This window comes from Hyaena hyaena, unplaced genomic scaffold (assembly GCF_003009895.1).
Source record: "Hyaena hyaena isolate Hyena2069 unplaced genomic scaffold, ASM300989v1 scaffold_4, whole genome shotgun sequence".
Lineage (NCBI taxonomy): Eukaryota > Metazoa > Chordata > Mammalia > Carnivora > Hyaenidae > Hyaena > Hyaena hyaena.
This window is the reverse complement of record NW_024080636.1, coordinates 3,697,589-3,720,926: the sequence shown is the minus strand read 5'-3', so window position 1 is coordinate 3,720,926 and position 23,338 is coordinate 3,697,589. Positions and strand designations below refer to the sequence as shown.

Sequence of the window (23,338 nt, the reverse complement as noted above, 5' to 3'; positions counted from 1 at the left end):
AGTCCGATGAGGGGCTCGAACCCACAAACTGTGAGATTATGACCTGAGCCGAAGTCAGACGCTTAACCAACTGAGCCCCCCAGGTGCCCTGGCTGTTCCATGTTTCTGAGCCCCAGCGTGAGTCTTTCCCCCATGAGGAGCTCCTTTTTCACCCTTTGTGTCCTGGCCAGGTCCTAAGCAGGCTTTAGATTTGCCTCTTCTGGGAAGCCTTCCTTGATTCTTCCTCTTCTACACAATTGCATGCACGCATGCACGCACACACACAGCAACTTTAAGTATCTACTCTGATCCCAGAAGCCCCTGGGATTTTCTCCATCACAGCACTTCTGACTTCGGATTGTAATGAAGTGTCTTGTTCTCCCACTGAACTATGAGCTCATTTACTGAGGGTGGGCCGTGGGCTCAGCACTGGGGCCTCCACACTGAAGCTGTCGAGCTTGGGCTCACAACGAGCCCCTAGATGGCCTTTAGGGCCTGTCCCCATATTCCCAGCCCCTGGACCAAAGCCTGGCATGAACATGGGTGTGCAGAAAATGTTTAGTCTGAGTTGGCTGTCTTTTGCCCAGCCTGGAGGTCACATTGGACGAGCTGCCCACAGAGGGGCTGCGTGGGTGGCTGGGAAGCGTGGAGTGTGGGTCCATGTGGGAACTCAGTTTTGCCGTGGTGTGGTCTCCACCCTGTTTGATGAGAGAGGGAAGCGAGAGTGGGCATGGCCTCTGCATGGGAGCTTTGCAGCCTCCTCTGATGTGAACGTCTAGGTGGTCATTTGCCCTCCTGGGCCTCAGTTTCCCCTTTGGTTCTATGGGCCCCAAACAGCCCCTACTGTAAGCCATCCTGAGGATTGAATGAAATGCACCGTGGGGTTCCGCGGGCCTGCCGGTCACTGCCTGGCTCACGGTAGGCACTCAACGCACAGTATGTGCTCGGTACACAGATGGCGGTACCATGACTGTCATTGTCACCATCACCATCACCTGTTTTCAGCACCTCTCAGTGGTTCTGGCTGTGAGAGGTAGTGTGAGCAGACTCACTTAATGACATCTTGAATGGTGAAGACCTTTGAAAATGGTTGAGGGCCTGCTTCGGAGGTGATAATTATAGCGCAATCTTACCCCTCACCTCAAGGAGCTTTTGATCTGGGTTGGGCTGCATGAGCTGAAATTACATCTCAGGGGCAATGTTTTGTTTTTAATTTAAAGTAGGCTCCATGGCCGATGTGGGGCTTGAACTCACGACCCTGAGATTAAGAGTCGCATGCTCTGCTAACAGCCAGGCAGGCGCCCCTCCATCAGTGGAAATTCTCAGTGATCAGGGTCATATGGGTGGTGAATCGGTACCTGTTGAGTTGCCAGTTTAACACTAAGAAGAATAACTGTTCAGAACCAAGGGGATGCCATTTGGCTTCTCACTCCCCAAACCCTCTGGGAGTGAGTGCTGGCAGGGGTTCTGGGGACCTGAGTGGACGCTGTCCCCCCTTGCACTGTTTTCTCATCCCCGAGGACAGTCATCAGTCAGGATTGATGGAGCCTTCTGGAGTATTCCCTCAAGGGCCAGCAGATCCCCCATCAGCTTCCCCAGGAGGACCATGCAGACTTCTGGAGGCTTTGAAATCTGGGTGAGGGGGAGGGCAGAGGGGAGCTAGCAGGTCACAGGCAGCAGTGGCCTGAGGGAGCTTGTAGATCATCCAGTCATTCATTCACTTCCTTGATTTACAGACAGGAAAATGGAGGCCCGAGGAGGCAGGGGTCTTGGCTGAGCTGGGACCAGAGCCCAGGTTTGGTGGACCCATTGCTCACACTGCGTTCTGCAAGTGGTTATTGCTACCTGTGGCTCTCTGCTCTCAAAAGAGGGAATAAACAGTCAATATTCAGTTGGGCCCAGTGGTTGAAGGCTGGACTTTGGAGCCAGACTTTTGGGTTCAAATCCTGCCTGTGTGGGTTCAGTGAGACTCCATTTGTTTGTGTATGTAGTAGAGGTGATAATAGTATCTACTGCATAGAGATTGTGTGAGAAGAGATGAGTGAATGTACACTAAGCATGTGAACGTAGCCTGGTACGTAAGACACACTAGGTGAGCTTCACCTGCTGTCCCGGTGGTGGTGATGGTGATGAGGATGATGGTGATGGTGATGCTGAGGATGAGGATGTTCATGATGACTATGTTGGTCATGGTGGTGGTTATGATGGCGATGTTGATAATGATATTGATCATCATCACGTTGATGATGTGGATGCTCGTGATAAAGTCGATGATCATAATGTTGTTCAATATATGAAAAGGGGTGAAGCTTTCTCTCTTTCCAGCTCCCAGGATCTGATTTGGCTGGGAAGGGGGTGTTCTGGCTCACAGACTAGTCAGACGACCGTATGCATGTAGCCATATCCTCAAAGAAACGTAGAGGCACACATCTCTCCAGAGCCATTTCCGCTTTAGATAAAACCCGCTTCTCTCCCTGGACCCTTTCATCTCAGGTCCTGAGCGGGGGTGGGGCCGTGCAGAGGTTGGAGCAGGGTAATCGGTAATGGGTGAGGGGGAGATCTGATAGACTTCGTTGTTTACGGTGATGAGCACAGAGGGTAGATTCTCAGCAAAGTGTGCCTGGAGAATGCGGCTTCCCCAGTGTCATTAGTTCTTCAAGGGAAATGGACCCAGGTTATGGGGAGCCCTGTGTGTGGCTGACTGAGCCCCTTACACCCCTAACTGCTTCAGTGCTGCGGGCCATGGAAACCCCTTCGGCAAACCCAGCGCCGGGGGCAGCCTGACGCCCTCCCCTATCCCAAGGACAGTTTCTTACACACTTTCAGGGCCGTCTTGCCGTGTGACCAGTACATGTGTGATGGTGAGCGGGCTTCCCCACACTCAGCCGTGTCACAGTCATGCCACAGAGCAACCGTGAAGCCCTGTGTGGTCAGCTGAGCCCTGGCAGGGGGCTTGCTGAGGCCAGGCTGAGGTGCCTCCGATGGCTCGGCAAGGCTGAGGCTAAGTCTGTGTTTTCTGATGATTTGCATCTGGACAGAATCTCCGGGAACTCAGGGTACACTCGTGGACGCACACAGTTGGAAGGGACTTGAACGGGCATGCAGGGCAGCCCTCATGTTTTGCCTTGCAGAAGATCAGCTCTCTCTGTTGCCCTCCCCAGACCCATACACACCTCTGCCTTGGTCCATGTCACCCTGAATTCATGTTTTCCTGTGTCTCCTTCTGGAATGTGGGCTCCGCGAGGGCAGTGTCCCTGACCCGTTCTGCCCCATTACCTGGAAGCCAGTGCCGGGCTCAGCACAGGCCTTGGAAGGTACCTATTGAGCAAAAGGGTGGGTGGGTGAGTTCTAGCAGTCACCTCCTCTGGGAAGCTTTCCCTGCTGACCATGCCACCTGTGAGCATCCCCCCCTCAGAGCACCTGTGACACTGGGTGGCAGTGCCCTGCATAACTTCATTCAGGGCTGGGTCCAGTGCCAGTGGCAGTGGACAGCGAGTGACCATTATAAACCCCAGGGATACCAGGAAAGGCCTCCCAGAGCCTCCAAATTCTGAGAGTTTTACAGATGGGGAAGCCAAGGACGGAGAAGGGAAGAGTACGGCTGGGGAGGTGGACCCAGGGAGGTCAGTCCCTAGGCAGGTCACCCAGCTGAGAAGCGGCAGGGCCTGGGTCCAATCCCAACCTTAGCCACGGGGTCCCAGCTGCGGGCCAGGCCCCTAGCAGACTTTCTGAACAAAGTGGAAAGAGCTCCTTAGCTATGGGGTCTTAGAGGAGGCTGTGGAGACCTTTTCTTATATTCACATCCCACCCTGCTGTCATCAGCTCATCTGAGCGAGGTCCTGTGGACGTGAGGGTCTTGAGCCCACCACGCATCCATAGAGCTGGGAGAAGACATCCCTTAGGCTGAGCCCAGCACTCAGCTCATCACTCTGAGTTACTGTTCCTCTCGGCCCTTCCCTCCCTGACCACGTCCCGGCATCACTCATTTTTTTTTTTTTTTTACTTCTCAGGCTTGCCAGCTCCTTCCTACCCCAGGGCCCTTGCACATTCTATTTCCCCTGCCTCTTTTCATTTAGCTAAGCCTACGCATTCCCCAACTCACCAGACCCCTGTGCACTGGCCTCCTGGTCTGAATTAGTCAGGCCTGTTTAGGCTCGTTCTGCTGAGGGGGCAGGCCAGGGGCGAGGAGGGGGCATTGCATCCCCTTTAAATGCTTCAACTCATTTAACCTTAATTGCTTTGTTTTCATAGACATTTGCTAAGGAAAAGGACCAAATTATAGCTTGAATTGGGTCTTACTAATCTTAATTAAAAGCTCTCGTTTATAATCAGGACCAGACCCCAAACGAGGAGAAAACCGCCCTCAAATGGCTTGTTTAAATAACTAAGCCCCTCTTGATAATCACTGTTTAGTCTAAACCAGCAGTGCACATCACCCCTTCTATGTGTACTTAATTTTTTAGACTATTTATTCAAGTCGTTTATTCCACTTGCAAGTTCCAACTCGGGCCTTTTCCAGAATGCTATAATTAAAACTCTTAGGGGAAATAACCTTTTGTTTTGGCCACAGAAAATCAAATATATTATTATTTTCCCCTCTTTTTTTGTGTGTGAGAAGGAAAAAAAATGACAACCTTATGGGCATCAGAGATCACAAAATTAGCATGTATGTGATGAATATAAATAGCCATTTCCTGAATTTTATATCCCCAGGGTCTACTTGTCAGTCACTGAAGTTAGGTAGATTACAGGGCGTGCTATTAAGCATTTTAACAAAACTCCTAATAACACACCCAGCGATCCGTCTAGTTTAACATCAGAAAAAAAAAAATCTTAAAAACCAATTGGCCTTCTTAGGGAATAATGTCTATGACCTTATTAAATCATTTTCATCCATCATTATTGCCCACTTTATTGGAACTCCGGAGAAAATTCTGCTTTTTGGGAGGCCAGGAAAGGCGGTAGGAGGTAGGCTGCGGGCGGGGGCAGGCTTGGGGAGGGGAAATTCTTCCTCAAGTCTTAAAACGTGCAATTATGCGTGCTAACGTGTGCCCCACTGAAGATGAAAGCGCTGTGGTCCAGCAGACCAGCAGGCAGGAAGAAGTCAGACCGGACTTAAAATTCCAAGTTGCTGTCGGCTAGCAATTAGACGGCACTGCTCTGGCGACTGGTCCCAGCTCTGCCGCAGAGCTGGCGTGTCCTGGAGCCCGTGTCTGTTTTCAGAGGGAAAAATGACAATGTCATGCCATCGGCAGTTAGGCGCTGGAGGCAGGCTGGCCTCCGCGAGCCTCAGCGTGCCCATCTATAAAATGTGCCCGCTGAACCAGACTCAGTTTGCTGCTGAGAATGTTCGTCCACTGAGCGCCTACTCTGAGCCAGGCCTGGTGCTGGGGCCAGGACACGCTTTCCTGACGTCCCCGGTGAGGGGGACGTGAACTTAACAGGGTGTGGGGAGCGTGGCAGTGGAGATGCAGACCGGACTCTGGGGGTTAAGAAGAGACAGTGTGGATCTCCGCCTTGGGAGGGGAGAAGTGAGAGAGGCTCCCCTGGAGAAGCGTTTCCGCGGGCGGAGTTAGGAACGCGGGCACTCCTTCCAGCTCTGACCGTCCGCGAAGGCATCTGTAGCGTGGATGCAGAGGCCTGTTTTGGTCTTGGCTAACTCAGTGAGTCCAGGAGGCGACTTACCCTTCCAGAGGCCTCATTTCTTATCCAACCAGTCAGAGCAATGGCACCTGCCTCCCAGCAGGGGATTTGAGCAGAGGTGGAGGAGGCAGAGCCGCCGTGCTGTGGCCGAGAGTGTGTCGAAGGCAGCCCAGGGCCCCTGTGTCGTGCTTTCTTCTGCCTCTAAATCCCCATTTCTCCTAGGGCTTGAGGGTCTCTGCCCCCGCCCCCACCCCCAGAGCCCGGCCCCCCCAGGCGGCAGGCCCCTCTCTGCCCCTTCCTCTGGGCTCTCTCTCCTCCTCTTGGCCGCTTCTGATTACAGTGGCTGTATTTGTTTTTCCATCTGAGGAATGCTAACCAGAAAAAACCATTATTTCTAAGAAAATAAACTGCGAGCCTGTCGGCCTTTGGATGCTACTGAAATGGATGATGGCCTTCCCCCAAGGCCTTGAGACAAAGAGGCCAGAGGACTCCTGTGTGCGCGGGCAAGGTCACGAGGCCTCGGAGGGGCTCCGAGGGGGTCCTCCAGATGGGCCAGGGCTGCAGCCCTTGCAGGAGAGAGTTTAAAACCCCAGGCAGCCGGCTTGGACTCCGGCCTGGCCAACAGTGGCCGCTGGTATTGATCACTTCCTGCTCCCTTCCAGCCTCCAGAGTGTACGTTCTCCAGGAGCCGCCATCCTTCCGTCTGGGGCTCCTGCCCCTCGCGTCAAGGGGAGGAGAACCGGGCATGGGTCCATGGAGAACTGGATACCGACCCTGTGTGACCTTGGGCAGGTCTGTGGGCTGACTGCAAAGTTCAGGGGCAGAGCTGGGAGAGCCCAGGTCCCTTCGGACCCCCGTAGCAGCAGCAGCTTCCTCAGGGTGCTCCTTGCCACAGGGGCACCTACTGCCGGCTTAGTCTCTGGGGCTGGCAGATGGGCTGGAGCTGGACTGTTAGTGCCCTGTCCTTCCCCCTGGCAGCCCCGTAGACGGGCCTGGGCTGGCCGCTGTGCTGGTGGGGGTGAAGCTCTCCTCATACGAGATGGGCCCTTCTGTGCCTGGGTCACTGTCCTTCGTCAGGCTGGCGGCAACTTGTGCCAGGGTCCGGGTTGGGGGTGGGGGGCCAGCCTGGGGAGGGAGAAGGAGGCAGGGAGGCGGCTTGATCCTCAGCCAGGACCATGCGCCCCAACCTCCTCGGTCACTGAGACTGGGAAATTCTCCAGGTGACTGTGTGAAGGTTACGAGGCCAGCCTGCCTGAGTTCCAGTGCTGGCTTTGCCCCTTCCTAGCTGGGTGATCGTAGGCAAGTCACCTAAGCCCTCTGAGCCTCAGTTTCTTTTCCTGTGATAAGGGAAGTTAAGCCTCCTGGCTTGGGCTATGGTGAGGGGTGAGCCGCTTGCAGTTAAGGTGGTGTTTGGTGCGGGGTTGCTGCTGCTGTTGCTGTTTGTGTTGGAGAGAAACCCCAGTGGGGGCTTGGAGAGAAAGAAGGAAAGCCAGCTGTGCCCGGCCAGTGCGGGTCTGCCTGCTGCCTGAGCCTCTGAGGTCAGAGTCTTGAGTTCAAGTCGCTGTCAGCCCCTGACTTGCTGATAAGATTAGCCCTTCAGTTCCCCTCTCTGGGCTCCGTTAGCCCTTTATGAAGTCCAGTGGGTGCATCAGAGGGGCCCTAGGGTGCTGGCTTACCCCTTCTGCGCGCGGCTCCGGCGTTCTGGCAGCTACACGCTTCTGATTATCATCCCATTGAGTTCAGAGGTGGCTGGACCCGTGCAGCAGCCCCGCAGAGCCACCAGCGTGGGGGTTAGGGCTTCTTCTCTGCCTTTTGCTAAGGGGACAGGAGAATGACCATGCTTCTAATTGGCAGAGGGGAGGGGCGCCTGGGTGGCTCAGTCGGTTAAGCGTCCAACTTCAGCTCAGGGCATGATCTCATGGTTCATAAGTTCAAGCCCTGCATTGGGCTCTGTGCTGACAGCTCGGAGCCTGGAGCCTGCTTCGGATTCTGTGTCTCCCTCTCGCTCTCCTTTTACCCCCACCTTGTGTTCTCTCTGTCTGTCAAAAATAAATAAACACTAAAAAATTAAAAAATAATAATGATAATTGGCAAAGGGGGGTGGCAGGGGCCTCAACTCTGGGCCGACCGGGGCCCCTCCTCACTTCCATATGAACATTCCGACAGATCAGCTTTCCCTTGAGCAGGTTCCGTATCCTTTAGGCTTGATGTCAGAGCCTGGGAAGGACCCCCGGCAAAGGGTTTGGGCTGTTTTGGGAGGAGAAAGGGAATAATCCACTGCCCCTTGTCCTTCGGTTTGGTAGGAAAATTCCTCCTAGGGCCTGGGAGCCACACACTCACTGTGAGCCCACCCCAGGCAGGCGGTATTTGAGGCTGGTTCAGGAGGACTTCCTTCTGGTGTCCCTGTGTCCAGGCAGAGCCCCAGTGACCCAGCCAGCACAACAGATGACCGCAATGACGGCATTAATGTTTTAAAAATTGTAAGCAAGGGCGCCCGGGGGGCTCAGTTAGTTAGGCATGCGACTTTGGCTCAGGACATGATCTCATAGTTCGTGGGTTCGAGCCCCGCGTCGGGCTCTGTGCTGACATCTCGGAGCCTGGAGCTTGCTTCAGATTCTGTGTCTCCTCCTCTCTCTGCCCCTCCCCTGCTAGCACTCTGTCTCTCAAAAATAAATAAACATTAAAAAATTTTTAATTAATAAACATGAAAAAAAATTTTTAATTGCAAACAACTTTATTGAGATACAATTCACATACTGTGCAATTCATTCATTTAAAGTGCACATACAGTTCAGGGCCTTTTAGTGCGTTTCCAGAATTGTGTACCTATTACCACAGTCAACTTCAGGACCTTCTTGTCACCCCAGAAAGGAGCCCTGCACCCCTTAGCCATCTCTCCCCAGCCCCCCGCCCCAAGAAAACCACTAATCTACTCTCTGTCTCCATAGACCTGCCTTCTCTGGAGACTTCATACAAATGGAATCTTACGAAACGTGCTCCTTCGTGACTTAGACGGCATTAGCTCTGAGGTCAAGTGGCCTGGCTCACTGGGTGTGATCTGGGGCAGGGAGATATCCCCAAGCTGGGTTTCCACTGCTACTACACAAAGATGTTGGTACGCACCCCTCAGCGTGGGCATGCGTGAAGGGCCTCTGCCTGCCGCTCACACCTCGTGGGGCTCCGTCAACGGAAGCTACCCTCAGGCCGACTGTCCGCCTGTTCGGTGCTCGGCAGACTTTTGTTGAGCACGCGCTACTTCTGAGGCTTACACTGAACGGGACCCAGTTCTCGCCCCCTGGAACTCAGCCCAAAGGACAGAGGCACAGCAGACACGAGTAGTCGTAGACTCCCTGCACAGGGCTCGGGGGCCTGGAGGGTGAGGAGGAGTCCCGTCTGCCGGGGGATCAGTCGAGGCTGCAGGTGGGGGATGGTGCCGGGACAGGTGTCCCATGAAGAGGAGGGAGCCCCAGGCTCGGGAACAGCATGAGCAAAAGGGTGGTGGCCTGAAGCTACCCCAGCCGCTGGGGGTGGCCGGCAAGCAGCTCGAACCCCATGGTCGTCTTGGACTGGGGAGGGGGGAGGTTGGGGGCCTTCCCACCCCTCCAGCTGAGCCACGGTCATTGTGTGCAGTTAGGAATGAAAAAGTATATAGATCTGTGTTGGTTTTGCATGACCTTTGACCTTTCCCATAATTAACTGCTGGGCCCACTTCTGGCATTGCCTCCACGGCAGGGAAACCTGATCAATGGATGCCAGGGGTCCACAGAGAGCCGGGTCTCATTACTCAGTCATTACAAGCCCGGAGCTTAACCCGGTGCCACAGGAGACAGGAGGCTTAATCCTTCCTGCTCGGCGGCCCTGCAAAACTACCTTCCCTCGAGCGTAATTAGCCAACAAACCGGATTAAGATTTATTCACCAATAAGGACTCAACTTCCTAAGCCATACATCTCCCCCAGAACGGTTGCCTGATCGGAGGGGTGCGTGGCTTTTCCCAAAGCGCCCAGACAAAGGAGAAGACGTGCTAACACCCCGCCAGGGAAGGGATCTTTGTTAGAGCATTTGGTCTCCGCTGCCTGCAAGGAATGTCAAGGGAAGGAAAAAAAAAAAAGCCAATTTCAAGGGGGAATGAGAAGGCGTTTTTCAGTAATGATCTCTGAGAGTGGAGAGCAGGGCGCTTTTAAAAATCCTCATTTCGAGAACCTTTCCAGTCAGTCCTGATCTTTAGGAAAAATGGCCTGAAATAGTATTCAAATAAAACAAGGAGCCCTGACTCATTGCAATACAATCTTTTAGGCACCACCGAATAAATCTATATTTTATGGGACAGCAAGAATCAATTTTGAATTAAATGAAAAAAACAAAACAGAAAAATGCTACACTCTTCCCATCCGAGCTCCAAACCAGTGTAGCTGGCACAGAACCACGGCTGTGGGACCATGTGTGCACGCTGCCATTTTAATGCAGGAAAAACAGAACTTTCTGCCCTTTTAAAAATCCCATAATGAGCAGCTCCTGTGCCGCTTCACTCTGCCCTATTAGACATTGGGAGCGGTTTTCTGTTGAGGATTGAATTTTCATTAAAGAAAGAAAATGCGGGGCGCTTTGGTGGCTCAGTCAGTTAAGCGTCTAACTTCGGCTCAGGGCGTGATCTCGGGGTTCGTGAGTTCGAGCCCCGCGTCGGGTTCTGTGCTGACGGCTCAGAGCCTGGAGCCTGCTTCAGATTCTGTGTCTCCCTCTCTCTCTGCCCCTCCCCTGCTCACATTCTGTCTCTCTCTCAAAAATAAGTATTTTTTTAAAAAACTTATTTAAAGGAAATGTAAGCTGGAGAAGGAGCAGGGCCAGTCAGGGTGAGCGCTCGGGTCAGATCTTTCATCCTCTGTTCCCGCTCGCGTGACCCTTCCCCCTTGCCACGCCTCAGCCTCAAGGCCAGGTATACCCCTGGGAAATACAAACAATGATGCGTGTGACATCTCCTTCCCACTTTTCTCCTTAGTAACTTTTTGGAGCATGAAGCACTTTTTAAAAAGCCTTCCTCTCATGCCCTGAAGACATGGCTCCCACAGGTACAGCGAATGCCTTTGAACACAGCCACGGGCTAGGGGCGCGGGGACAAGGCGGGCAGCCACGCTGTGCCTCGGTCTCCACGGCAGCAAAATGGGAGTAGCGCTAATACGGGCCGTCGCCCAGCCTCCGCCCTCCAGTCTCTGCCCGGTGGTCACGTGGCCGCCTTCCTTCTGCGCGTCTGCGTTTCTCTGTCTTCTCCTCTTTGTTCTAACATCCTGTCTGTGTATCCAAAGTCCCCTCTTCTTATAAGGACACCAGTCATTAGATTAGGGCCCGTCCTACTCCAGTATGAGCTCATCTTAACTTGCTCATCTGCAAAGATCCCATTTCCAAATCAGGCCGCATCCACAGATACTGGGGGTTAGGGCGCCAGAACATCTTCTGGAATGCCATAGTTCAACCCACAGTAGTCCTTTCAGAATAAACATCCAGAGAGCTTGGCTCTGTCCTCCTCCATTCCTTCGCCCTCTCCCTGCCCCGTCTGCCTCTTTCTCATTCTCTGGCTTTTTCTTTTTCAAGCGTATTTATTTATTTTGAGAGGGAGAGTCCCAAGCAGGCTCTGCACCGCCAGCACAGAGCCCGATGCAGGGCTTGATCCCACAAACTGTGAGACCACGACCTGGGCCGATACCAAGAGTCAGACGCTTAACTGACTGACCCCCCCCCCCCCGCCCCAGGCGCCCTTGTCCTCTGGCTTGAATAGTTCTTAAAAAGTGGTCAGAGTCATGGGGCGCCTGGGTGGCTTAGTCAGTTAAGCGTCCAACTTTCGCTTAGGTCATGATCTCGCGGTTCGTGGGTTCGAGCCCCGCGTCGGGCTCTGTGCTGACAGCCAGCTCAGAGCCTGGAGCCTGTTTCAGTCTGTGACTCCCTCTCTCTCTGACCCTCCCCTGCTCACACCTGTCTCTCTCTCTCCCCTAGAAATAAATTTAAAAAACAAAAAAGTGGTCAGAGTCTGATGGGCATCTCGGAGGCCTGGGGGGCCCCTTCCAGGGCTGGTGGCTCAGGGATATGTTGTTTACAGTAATAAATCCACTTACTTCAGCAGGGATTAGTTTAGATGATTTGTTTGTGTGTTTATTTCTTAAGTATTAAAGGAGGAGGGTCACATGATTTTTTTTTAAATATTTGTTTTTGAGAGAGAGAGACAGAGTGTGAGGAGGGGAGAGGCAGAGAGAGAGAGGGAGACAAAATCTGACGCAGGCTCCAGGCTCTGAGCTGTCAGCACATAGCCTGACATGGGGCTCGAACTCATAAACCATAAGAACACGACCTGAGCTCTTAACCAACTGAGCCCCCCAGGTGCCCCTCACATGATTATAAAAAACAAAAATTCACCGCGCAGACACAGACTTCAGGGGAGGGGGTGGTTCATTTGTCAGCAGAGATTGCAGGCTGGCCTCAGAAGCCTGTGGTAGCACTTCAGGCCCGGGGATTGGGGAGGAGCTGATAGCTCTAAGAGATGCTTGGATGTGGGGGTCCTTTGGAGATAAATTAAGGGAAGAGGGTGAGCAGTGAACATGCCTGCATTCTTCCGCCCAAGTGGCATCGACTGTGGCCAACACTATACGGTGTCACAGGAAGAGAAAGGCTGGAGTTTTTCTACTGATTATTCAACAATCTCTTTATAATGCGTTATGGGTATGGTGACCAAATAGTTTATTATTTTGAGGGTGAAAAATGGGTTCTTAGTAATTCCAGCATAAACTGGGACTATGCCATGCAAATTGGGGCATATGATTATAGTAGCCAGGGTAAGAGACGTTTTTCTTTAGCTCTTACCACCATTGAAAGAGCCGGTTTCATTGCATTTTATGGATATGGGGACTCTAACTGATCATGTTTCCTTCTTTGCTTTGGTGTCCAGGATGCTCAGGGCCGTATTTGTAGCCAACTGTTTGAAATCGTGCTGGAAATTACCAGACGTGTTTTTGCAGGCTTTCACCAGCTTTCTCTTACTCTACGACCCTCATTATTTCTCCTCCTCCTCCTCCTCCTTCCTAACATCTTATTCTTTTTGAAAATCTTATTGTAGGTATTTCATCAGCTGTTTAGATGGATCGTGTTTGAAGAAACTTATGGGGCCGTGGATGAATCTATACGTAAATGGATGGGTGTGTGAATGGCTGGACAATGGAAGAGTGGGTAAGGGTGGCGTGTGTGTGCACGTGCGGAGAGATGGATTTTTAGATCAATGAACAGATGGATAGTTGGTTAGACACTTGGGTAGATGGATGAGTGAATGGATGGATGCTGGAAGGACGGATGTTTAGGTGTTAAGGATGCATGTGCATCCTAATATTTAGATGGATGGATGCATATTTGGATACATGGGCAGATATGTGGATGCACAATTGGATGGGTGAATAATAGATAATTGGATGAATGGGAGGGTGATCTGCTGAATAAATATTTAGATGAGTAGATTTTAGAATGAATAGACAAACAGAAGGATGGACAAATAGGTCTATTAGATCATTAGATAACATTCTCACAGCACACCGTGCAGAGGTGCCAAGGATGAAATAATGTGTACAAAGTAATTTGCCAATGCCCTGCATGTCACGGGCATTGTAACTTATTAGCAAGGACACGGGTTTTTCAGACAGAAAGACCTTCGTTCTGATCCTTGCCCTGCCATGTACTGTGTGACCTTGAGCAATTACCTAGCCTCTCTGCACTTTAATTTGCTCTACCTTAAAATGAAGTTAAAATTCCCACTCCAGAGGGTTGCTATGAAAATTAAAGGAGTTAGTGTATGTTTCAGGAGTAAAAATCTGCACACTTCCTTCTGAGGTACAACTTGAGAGACAGAGGGAATTCTTTTACCCATGCATGGGGGAGAAGTCCTTCCACTCAATCTGACTCTTCCAGCGTAAGTCACATGCCCAGCCTGGAACCAATAGCTGCTGCTACAGGTACTGTGTCCCCATTGCTGGGACCAGGCCATCTTCTCCTGGGTCACTGTTTACCTGAAGGAAAGGAGGAAGGGAATGGTTTGGGAGCTGCTGGTTCCGATCAGATGAGAGATGATGCCGATTCCGAGCAGGCGATGGAATGGGTGACCCACAGGCAGACTGCAACCATGTTAAGGATGTAGAAAAAACATGCTTTGGAAGCTGATTCGATGTTGGTGGAAAGGTAGAAGGATAACTATATTCACAGGGACAGGGAACCCTTGGGAAGTTCAGGTCGATGAATTGAAATCAGGCCATGCTGCCTTTGGAGTGTCTGGGAGATTCAGGGGCAAAGGCGGTCGGATTGGTTTATCTGGGGCTCTGGTAAAAGGTCAGGGCTGCAGAGAATGAGAAGTAATCATTATCTCAGTCTTTATAAACCCATGTGCCCTTTCAAACATAAAATCTTATCTCTTCCTTCAATGGTATTTAAAATGTCTTGGTGCATTAAATATAATGATTAAGATCGATCCAAATGACTTGCAGAACTGAGTCGGCTTCCCAGCTGATGCTGATGGCCACGGCAGGCGGGTTGGGTCCAAGCTCCTGTCTCTTGCACCTTTAGAGATCCAAGCTCCTTTGTTATTCCCCCATATCACGGCCGGATGGGTGGGCACGAGAAGTGGACTGCACAGCCTAGGCTCTGTTTTCTGGCATTTTCGTGCTGCCATTTTCACTGAAGTTATCCCATCTGCTGCCAACATCACTGGCAGGCAGACGTCTAGACAGTGCTTGGTCATCTCCTGAGTTAGAGAGCTCACTACCTCCTAAGAGAGCCTCTGTCTTCCAGATGGACATTTCTACCTGCAAACTCCAATTAGCCCCCATGGCTTTCCTCCACTGTGCGCAGCTCCACCCTCAGGACCACTATGGAGAGAGCCTGGATCTGGGCGTCTCTCTATGCCAGGCTTTTGAGGGAGCGGCCAGGCTTGCCTTCAGAACCCTCTCTTCAATGAGCCGGCTTTCACAGCCAAAACCCGGCTTCCAATCCCCCTCTTTGACCCCGGAGGGGAAGGACGGATTTTTCCTGTGAGACACTTCCGGCTCTCCTTAGCTCGCGCACTTCCGGTTCCCCTGAGGGCAGTACTTCCGGTTGCCCTGTGGGGCACTTCCGGCTTCCTTTTCCAGGCCTTCCTGTGTTGCCTGTGGAGGTCAGGGTGGGTGCGGGCTGAGACTCCGAGCCCGGGGAGTAATTGGGCAGGGGTTGCCGAAGCCCAGGCAGGGCTGGGAGACGAGCAGGCGCCCCCCCAACCCCCCGGCGATGCTGGTGGCTCTGCCTGGGCCCTGGCGCCCCCTGCTCGCCACTCCCAGAGGTGCGATGGGTTCGTGCTCCCTGGAGCTCCCGGGCCAGGCTCCCTGGTTCAAATCTGCTTGTGGGTGTGTGACCTTGGGCAGGGGTCTGGCCTCCCTGTGCCCCGCTTTCTTTAGTGCCCTTGTAAAGTTGGAACAAGGATAACGGTGTCTCCTTCCCGAGTTACTGGGCGATGTGAAGAGGTAATGACAGACGGCGTTGCCGGCAGGACTCAGGGATAGAAGCTGCCCGTTGAATGATAACGAGGCGCGTTCCTATTCTTTTCCGAGGTCTCTCAAATCTCTCTGGAACTCCAGAACTGATAGCCCTTTGACCCCTGATGGGAAATGTTGAAAAAGACTTAAAACAGCAAAAAGGGTGACCTTTACAGAGGCTGTTGGCCATTGTGTATGAGACAGAAGCCTTTGTCATAACAAGGAAACCGGAGCGGTGGAAATTTAGGCTTCAGCCACTGCTGGGGAAGGCAACCGTTTGGGTGGAGTGTATAGACTTTGCTCATTGCAGACGCTATGCTTTTGGCTGCACGCACAGTTCATTGTATTCAGTGCTCCCTGCTTCACACGTAATGAGCTCTCTGTCTCTGCGAGGACTTCAAATAGGCTGAAGAGAGCCAAGTTGGGGGGCTTTTTAAACAGGGTCCCCACATGCAGCTATGATTGGGAGGCTTTTGAGGGACTCAGGGAGCACTGGGTGTGACTCAGGCCTGCTTCGCTATGGTGAAGGCAGCCCGCACGTGCCTTGGCACGTGGCTCCACCCCGTAAGGAGGTCGCGGGCCTCACTGCACCGCCAAGACTTAATCTTTGTCGTCTGCGGCTCCCCAGCCCCCAGAAGGGATTTTAGTGAATACCTATTGAGTCATCCCCGAACCGGTCATGCCCTGGGCGCTTCGGTGGTAGTGGGGAGAGGGGACCCCCAGGCCCTTCCTCTGATCCCTCTCCTCGTTTTGCAGACATCGACGAGTGTGAGAATGACTACTACAACGGGGGCTGTGTGCACGAGTGCATCAACATCCCCGGGAACTACAGGTGCACCTGCTTCGACGGCTTCACGCTGGCCCATGACGGACACAACTGCCTGGGTGAGTGACACCACCGTGCCCCTCGCGCGAGGCCCACCCTGCCTGCTCCTCGGCTCCAGCCTGCTGTGCTGGGGGCTGTGGGGAGGCTCGCCCCGCTCTGCTTCCTGCTATTCCTTTGCTGCGGCCGCCAGAACAAAACAGTACGGACCGGTAGGCTTAAACAGCAGCAATTTCTTTCCTTGCCATGCTGGAGGTTGGAAGTCCGAGGTCAAGACGCTGGCAGGTTTGGGTTTTCTGAAGCCTCTCTCCTTGGCTGGCAGACAGCCACCCACTTGCTGTGTGTTCACACAGTCACGTCTCTGTGCGTACGCGGGGCTGGTTTCTGTCTGTCTGTGTCTCTCTCTTTTCTGTGTGTCCTCATCTCCTCTTCTTTTCAGGGCCCGGTCTTACCGGAGTGGGACCTATCTTAACAACCCATTTGTAACTCACTTACCACTTGAAAGGCTACCTCTCCAGATAGGTCACGTTCTGAGGTTGACGTGCAGGTGGGTGGGGGTTAGGGCTTCAACATATGGATTTGGGGGACACGGTTCAGCCCGTTACAAGGATTCGCCTCTATCTCCAGATCCTCCTGGCTCAAATGCATATGTTTGAGCCAGTTGCAAGAGTACCGCAGGCTTGCTGGATAAAATTGGGGAAGTGGAGGAGAACAGAATTGGAAAACAACGTGGTCGTGCTGGCGCGCTTGCCTGCAGCCTTCTCTGCACCCAGCTGTGATTTCTGGTGGTGGCAGTCAGCGGGGCCCTTTCACATCACGTGCACCTCGGGTATTCTCAGCCTGGCGCCTGTCCTCGCCGTTTTGCGGTTGCCTCATAATCTGGGGGTACACGTAACAATGTGACACGCTGAGTGGCCCAGACGACAGAAATGTGTCCTCTCACAGGCTGGAGGCCAGGAGTCCGAAGTCAGGCTGTTGGCAGAGTTGGCTCCTTCTGACGGCCTCCAGGGAGAGTGTGCTCCAGGCCTCTGTCCTCGCTTCTGGTAGCTTCAGGCCTCCTGTGCTAGTCGGTCATGGCCTCCCCGTGTTTGCATATTCCCTTTGCTCCATGCATGTCTGTCTCTGTGTCCAAGCCTCCCTGTTTTATACGGACACAGTCATGTTCACGTGACCTCATCTGCAAAGAGCCTGTCTCCATTATGGATGCACAGAGACTGACCTTTAGGACCTCAGCATCTTTTGGGGACATGGTTCAAGCCATCGCAGAGGTGGCTTGCAGTCTGCAGCAGGAGCACCATCATGGCAGGAAGCACAGGGTCCCGAAGCAGGTGTGCCTGCCCCCCAGGCCCTCCTCTGCTTCTGGCCGCTGAATTGACACAGGGCACGATAGCTAGAGCTGGGAAGTGAGACCATGAACTGGACAGGAGCATGGCTGTGGATACATTAACGTCTCTGGGTCTCAGTCACTGCTTGATAAAGGGGGCTGTGAAGAGCAGCTTCCTCCCAGGCTCTGGTGAGCAGTAGCTGAGATCATGTCTGGATGCTGAGAAGCCCGGCACAGAGTTCTCCGTTCTGGCCGCTGTCACTATGGTCACAGCTGCTGAGCCTCAGTCTTCCCCACTGTGAACTGGGGATAAATATGCTGCCCACTTTACCAGGCTGTGTGCAAGGACGAAATGACACAGTGAGGTGAAGTGGCCTGCACTTAGCACGTGCAAGTCATTCACGAGCAGGCGTCACTGTTGCTCTGGGTGACTCAGCTTCCCCTTTATGCTTGAACACTGAGACTGTGTGCGTATCTTGTTTGCTTGTTTTTACCATCAGAATCCAGAGGTGATTTTGGGCTTAAATTTATATTTTCTTGGCGCTCCTGCATGGCTCAGTCGGTTAAGCGTCTGACTCTTGATCTCGGCTCAGGTCATGACCTCGTGGTTTGTGAGGTTGAGCCCCACGCCGCCGGGCTCTGTGCTGACAGCGTGAAGCCTGCTTGGGATTCTCTCTCTCCTTCTCTCTGCCCCTCCCCCACTAGCACACTCTAGCATGCGTGCTCTCTTTCTCTCTCGCTCTCTCTCAAAATAACTAAACAAGTAAATAAATATTTTCTTAATTGTTGCCTTTAACAAGTCTTCCCAGAAAGGGAACTACTGGGTCAGAGGGTCGTTTGGATGTTTTTTGGCTGTCGATGCACTGCTTGATGAACGGGCTGGGCAGACCTTCCCCTGTGCCAGCTGGCGGGGTGGCGTGTGGCATAGCAAGTGTGGTGTCCCAGGCACTCTGGAACTTTCCTCTCCGTGGTGTATTAGCCGTAGATCTCCCTGCCCATTTCTGTTTAATGCGTGCTGGAGCTCAGACAGACTTGTTATGGGAAACAGATCTGTGAACATGTAATTACACCCAAAAGCAGAGCTGAAATGGAAGTCTGGACAGCAGGCTGCACTGCCGAAGCCCAGAGGGGCCTGTGAGGAGCCGCCCCTGCATGGGGCGAGGGTGGGATTGAGAGCGGGGTGACCCGTCAGGGGGCTTCAAAGAGGAGATGGCATTGGTGGCATTGGGCAGGTCCTGCAGAGGTCGGAGGGCCACGTGCTGGGACGAGGGCACAGCCTGGGCAGGGGGCCGTGGGGGGCCCCTGGGGGCTGGGCTCAGGGTGGGCAGCAGGCCTGGCAGAGGCGGCAGAGGCCGGCAGGGCACCAATTGGATCACAAAGACTGGGGCTGTCCCGTGGGACGTTTCCTGGGCCCGACCCCACGTTAAGTATCGTCCAAGTGTTACCTTGTTTAATCCTCCCAAAGCCTAAGCCCTTAATTTGACCAGTCGTTTGCCGCTTTTTCAGATGACGGTGTAAGGGTACTTTTTGGTAGTTGGCTAGTCCGTGAAGGCAGAGCTGATGTCTCTGTGAGATAGCAGGGGACGGCACCCCATGGCCAGGATGACTGACCTTGGGAACTGCCAGTTCTGGGCTCAGATCCTGGCTCTTCCCGTTACCAGCTGTGTGCCCTTTGGCCAGCCATGCCTCCTCAGTTTCCTCACCTGTAAAATGGAATTCATGGTCCCTATCTTGCAAGGATTGAACGAGATCGTGGCTGTAGAACATCTAGCAGAGTGCCTGGCACTGAGGACTCAAAACGTCATGGGCATCGATCTGCTAATCGACTTTGAGAAAGAGCTGCATTGGGGTGCGGGCCTGTGGAGGCCAGAGCCAGCCATACGCACTCCCGGGCTGTGTCTGACCCGGGTCTGAGCTGGGTCTCCCTTTCTGGTCATAGCGCTCGTACCTGTGCAGAGCCCCCTGTTTGTAAATACCCTGGTTCTGGACGACGACAGGCACACACGTCCAGTGCCTCCATCTAAAGGCAAAGTCTGGGCCGGTTTATTTTTATTTGTACAACATATTCTCTTCATGCTGATTGATTTAAAGCACTGGGAAGACTCCCCCCACCCCCACCTCCGAGCAGAGCTCGCACCTCCATACGGCTCTAACTCACACATATGGCAGCCGAGAAAAGGCTCTCTCTGTTGCTTCTCTGCTTTTAGCTGAGGCCAGAACCTTCCCAACACACTTGTTTTTGTTTGGGCTTTTTCATTCTCAAGACAAAACTCCAGCTCTAGAGAAGTCAGACCTTGGTTCCAACCGGCAAAGTCCCACATTGATCCTGTGACCCCCCAGAGCCTCATATCCCTCGTGTGTAACATGCTATGAGGCTCATGTGCCTGGCGTGTGTCAGGTAGCTGTCGGCTGACATGCAGAACGCCACAGGAGGAAGCTGGGCTTGGAGCTGGAAGATTTAGGCTCAAGTTCTGGAATCACCGTTCATGAGTCCATGGTTTAAGACCAGCTCCTCAGACCCCCCACGCCCTGTGCCCCTAACTACCACACAGGTTAGTAATCCCTGTCTCAGAAGGTCACTGTGACAGTCACATACGAAGGTAGACGTGGAGAGCTGCGCGTACAGATGTCACACGTAGCCCAGGTGTGGGACATGGACATCACGGCACTGTGGAGGTTTCAGACAGGCCACCTGGAGCCTGCGAGCACGTGTGGTTTACTCACCAGTGTTTTTGTAATCATCACCATCGCCATCATCAGTGAATGCCTTGTCGCTGTTTAAAAACCAAGGGATGTCACAGAACAGATCCCACGTTAGGCCACAAAACAAGCCTCAGCAGATTCTCAAAGATCGAAGTCATACCATGCATCTTTCCTGACCACAACTGGGAGACTAGGAGTCAACTACCTGAGAAAAGTCTGAAAAGACCACAAATACATGGACATTAAATAAAATGCTACTAAACAATGGATGGCTCAACCAGGAAATAAAAGAAGAAATGAAAAAAGTACGTGGAAACGAATGAAAATGAAAACACAGCAGCTCAGAGGCGCCCGGGTAGCTCAGTCGTTTGAGCACCTGACTTCGGCTCAGGTCATGATCTCACAGTCTGTGAGTTTGAGCCCTGCGTTGGGCTCTGTGCTGACAGCTCAGAGCCTGGAGACTGCTTTGGATTCTGGGTCTGCCTCTTTCTCTGCCTCTCTTCTGCTCGCTCTCTCTCTTACTCTCTTTCAAACTTAAACACACACACACACACGCACACAATAAAGACGGTATATGAAAAACCCACAGCTAACATCATCCTCAGTGGGGAAGAACAGAAAGCCTTTCCCCTAAGGTCAGGAACAAGACAGGGATGTCCACTCTCACCATTTTCATTCTACATAGGACTGGAAGTCCTAGCTACAGCAATCAGACAGGAAAAAGCAATAAAAGGACTCCAAATCCAAATCACTATTCGCAGATGACATGATACTAAATACAGTAAACCCTAAAGCCTCCACCAAAACACTGTTAGAACTGATAAACGAATTGTAGAGTAGGGTTGCAGGATATAAAATCAACCTACTGAAACCTATAGCATTTCAATACACTAGTAACGAAGCAGCAAAGAGAAATTAGAAAAGCAGTCCCATTTACAGTTGCCCCAAAAATAATAAGATACCTAGGAATAAACCTAAACAAAGAAGTGAAAGACCTGTACTCGGAAAACTATAAAACACTGATGAAAGACATTGAAGACAACACAGGAGAATGGGAAGACATTCCTGCCCGTGGAGTGGAAGAAAAAATGGTGCCAAAATGTCTATACTACCCAAAGCAGCCTACAGAGTTAATGCAGTCCCTATCAGAACACCAGCAACCTTCTTCACAGAGTTAGAACAAACAATCCTAAAATTTGTGTGGAGCCAAAAAGACCCCGAGTAGCCAAGGCAATCTTGAAAAAGTAAAGTAAAACTGGAAGCATCCCAATTCCAGACTTCAAGTTATTACAGAGCTGTAGTCATCAAAACAGTGTGGGACTGGTACAAGAATAGACACATAGATCAATAGAACAGAATAGAAAGCCCAGAAATAAACCCACAATTACATGGTCAATTAATCTTTGATAAAGTAGGAAAGAATAGCCAGTGGGCAAAAGACCGTCTCTTCAACAAACGGTGTTGGGAAAACTGGACCACAATATGCAAAAAAATGAAACCGGACCACTTTCTCACACCGTACACAAAAATAAATTCAAAATGGACTAAAGACTTAAGTGTGAAACCTGAAACCATAAAAATCCTAGAAAAGAACATGGGCAATAACTTCTCTGGCATCAGCCGTAGCAACTTTTTTCTAGATAGGTCCCCTGGAGCAAGGGGGGAAAAAAAGCAAATATGAATTATTAGGACTACATCAAAATAAAAAGCTTCTGCCCAACAAAGGAAACAATCAAAAAACCTAAAAGTCATCCTACAGAACGTGAGATGATATTTGTAAATAATATATTTGATAAAGGGTTAGTGTCCAAATATATAAAGAACTTATACAGCTCAACACCCAAAAATCAAGTAATCTAATGAAAAAATGGGCAGAAGACACAAATAGACATTTTTCCTAAGAGAGTATCCAGATGGCCATAGACACATGAAAAGAGGTTCAACATCGCATAAGGGAAATGCAAATCAAAACTGCAATGAGATACCGCTTCACACCAGTCAGAATGGCTACAATCAAAAACACAGGAAACCACAGCTGCTGGATGAGGGTGTGGAGAGAAAGGAATGCTCATGCCCTGTTGGTGGGAATGCAAACTGGAGTGGCCGCTGTGGAAAACAGTGTGGAGGTTCCAAAAGTTAAAAATAGGACTACCCTGGGGCACCTAGGTGGCTCAGTTGGTTAAGCGTCTGACTTCGGCTCAGGTCATCATCTCACAGTACGTGAGTTTGAGCCCCGTGTTGAGCTCTGTGCTGACAGCTCGGAGCCTGGAGCCTGCTTCAGAGTCTGTGTCCCCCTCTCTCTCTGCCCCTCCCCTGCTGATGCTCTGTCTCTCTGTCTCTCAAAAAATAAACAAACATTAAAAAGAAATTTTTATATAGAACTCCCCTACAATCCAGCAATCAGACTACTGGCTATTTATATTCAAAGAATACAAAAGCAGCAATGTTTATAGCACTCCTGTGTTTATAGCAGCGTTGTTTACTATAGCCAAGATCAGAAGCAGCCCAAGTGTCCATCAATTGATGAATGGATAAAGAAAATGTAGAATATATATACAATGGAATATCATTCAGCCATTAAAAACAATGAAAGCTTGGGGCGCCTGGGTGGCTTAGTCGGTTAAGCGTCCGACTTTCGCTTAGGTCGTGATCTCGCGGTTCGTGGGTTCGAGCCCCGCGTCGGGCTCTGTGCTGACTGCCAGCTCAGAGCCTGGAGCCTGTTTCAGTCTGTGACTCCCTCTCTCTCTGACCCTCCCCTGCTCACACTGTCTCTCTCTCTCTCTCCTAGAAATAAATAAAACATTAAAAATTAAAAAAAAAAAAGAATGAAAGCTTGCCATTTGCAACAACACAGGTGGAGCTGGGGAGTATAATGCTAAGTGAAATAAGCCTGTCAGAGAAGGACAAATGCCATATGATTTCACTCATATGTGCAATTTAAGAAACAAAACAAATAAGCAAAGGGGAAAAAATGAGAGAGATGAACCAACAGACCCTTAGCTCTAGGGAACAAACTGATGGTCACCAGAGGGGAGGTGGCGGGGGTGGGGGTGGGGTGGGGGATGGGTGAAACAGGTGAGGGGGGTTAAGGGATGCACTTGCCGTCATGAGCACCAGGCGATTAAAATAAAAACTTCGAAATCAATCAATCAATCTAATAACTTTTAAAAATCAAGGGATGTCGCACAAAAATCATAATTTCCAACCTTGTTCCTTCTTGGCTGCAGTCACCCAGCCCCTGGCACTGGGAACTTGGCCGGGAATGCAAATGGAGGCCCGGGTGCCACATGGGCGAAATATGTAAAAGTTACAAAGCTTCAAAGCTGGAATATAATCAGTC

The 23,338-nt window shown here is 51.6% G+C and overlaps 1 protein-coding gene across 1 annotated transcript in view; it reads left to right on the top strand.

The window, feature by feature from the left end:
* Nucleotides 1-23,338, top strand: part of SCUBE1 (signal peptide, CUB domain and EGF like domain containing 1) — a 130,075-nt gene that overhangs the window by 5,534 nt on the left and 101,203 nt on the right. Inside the window, exon 3 of the mRNA XM_039234658.1 lies at nucleotides 15,905-16,033. Within this exon, the coding sequence (XP_039090589.1) occupies nucleotides 15,905-16,033 (129 nt within the window). The remainder of the gene's footprint in view (nucleotides 1-15,904; nucleotides 16,034-23,338) is intronic.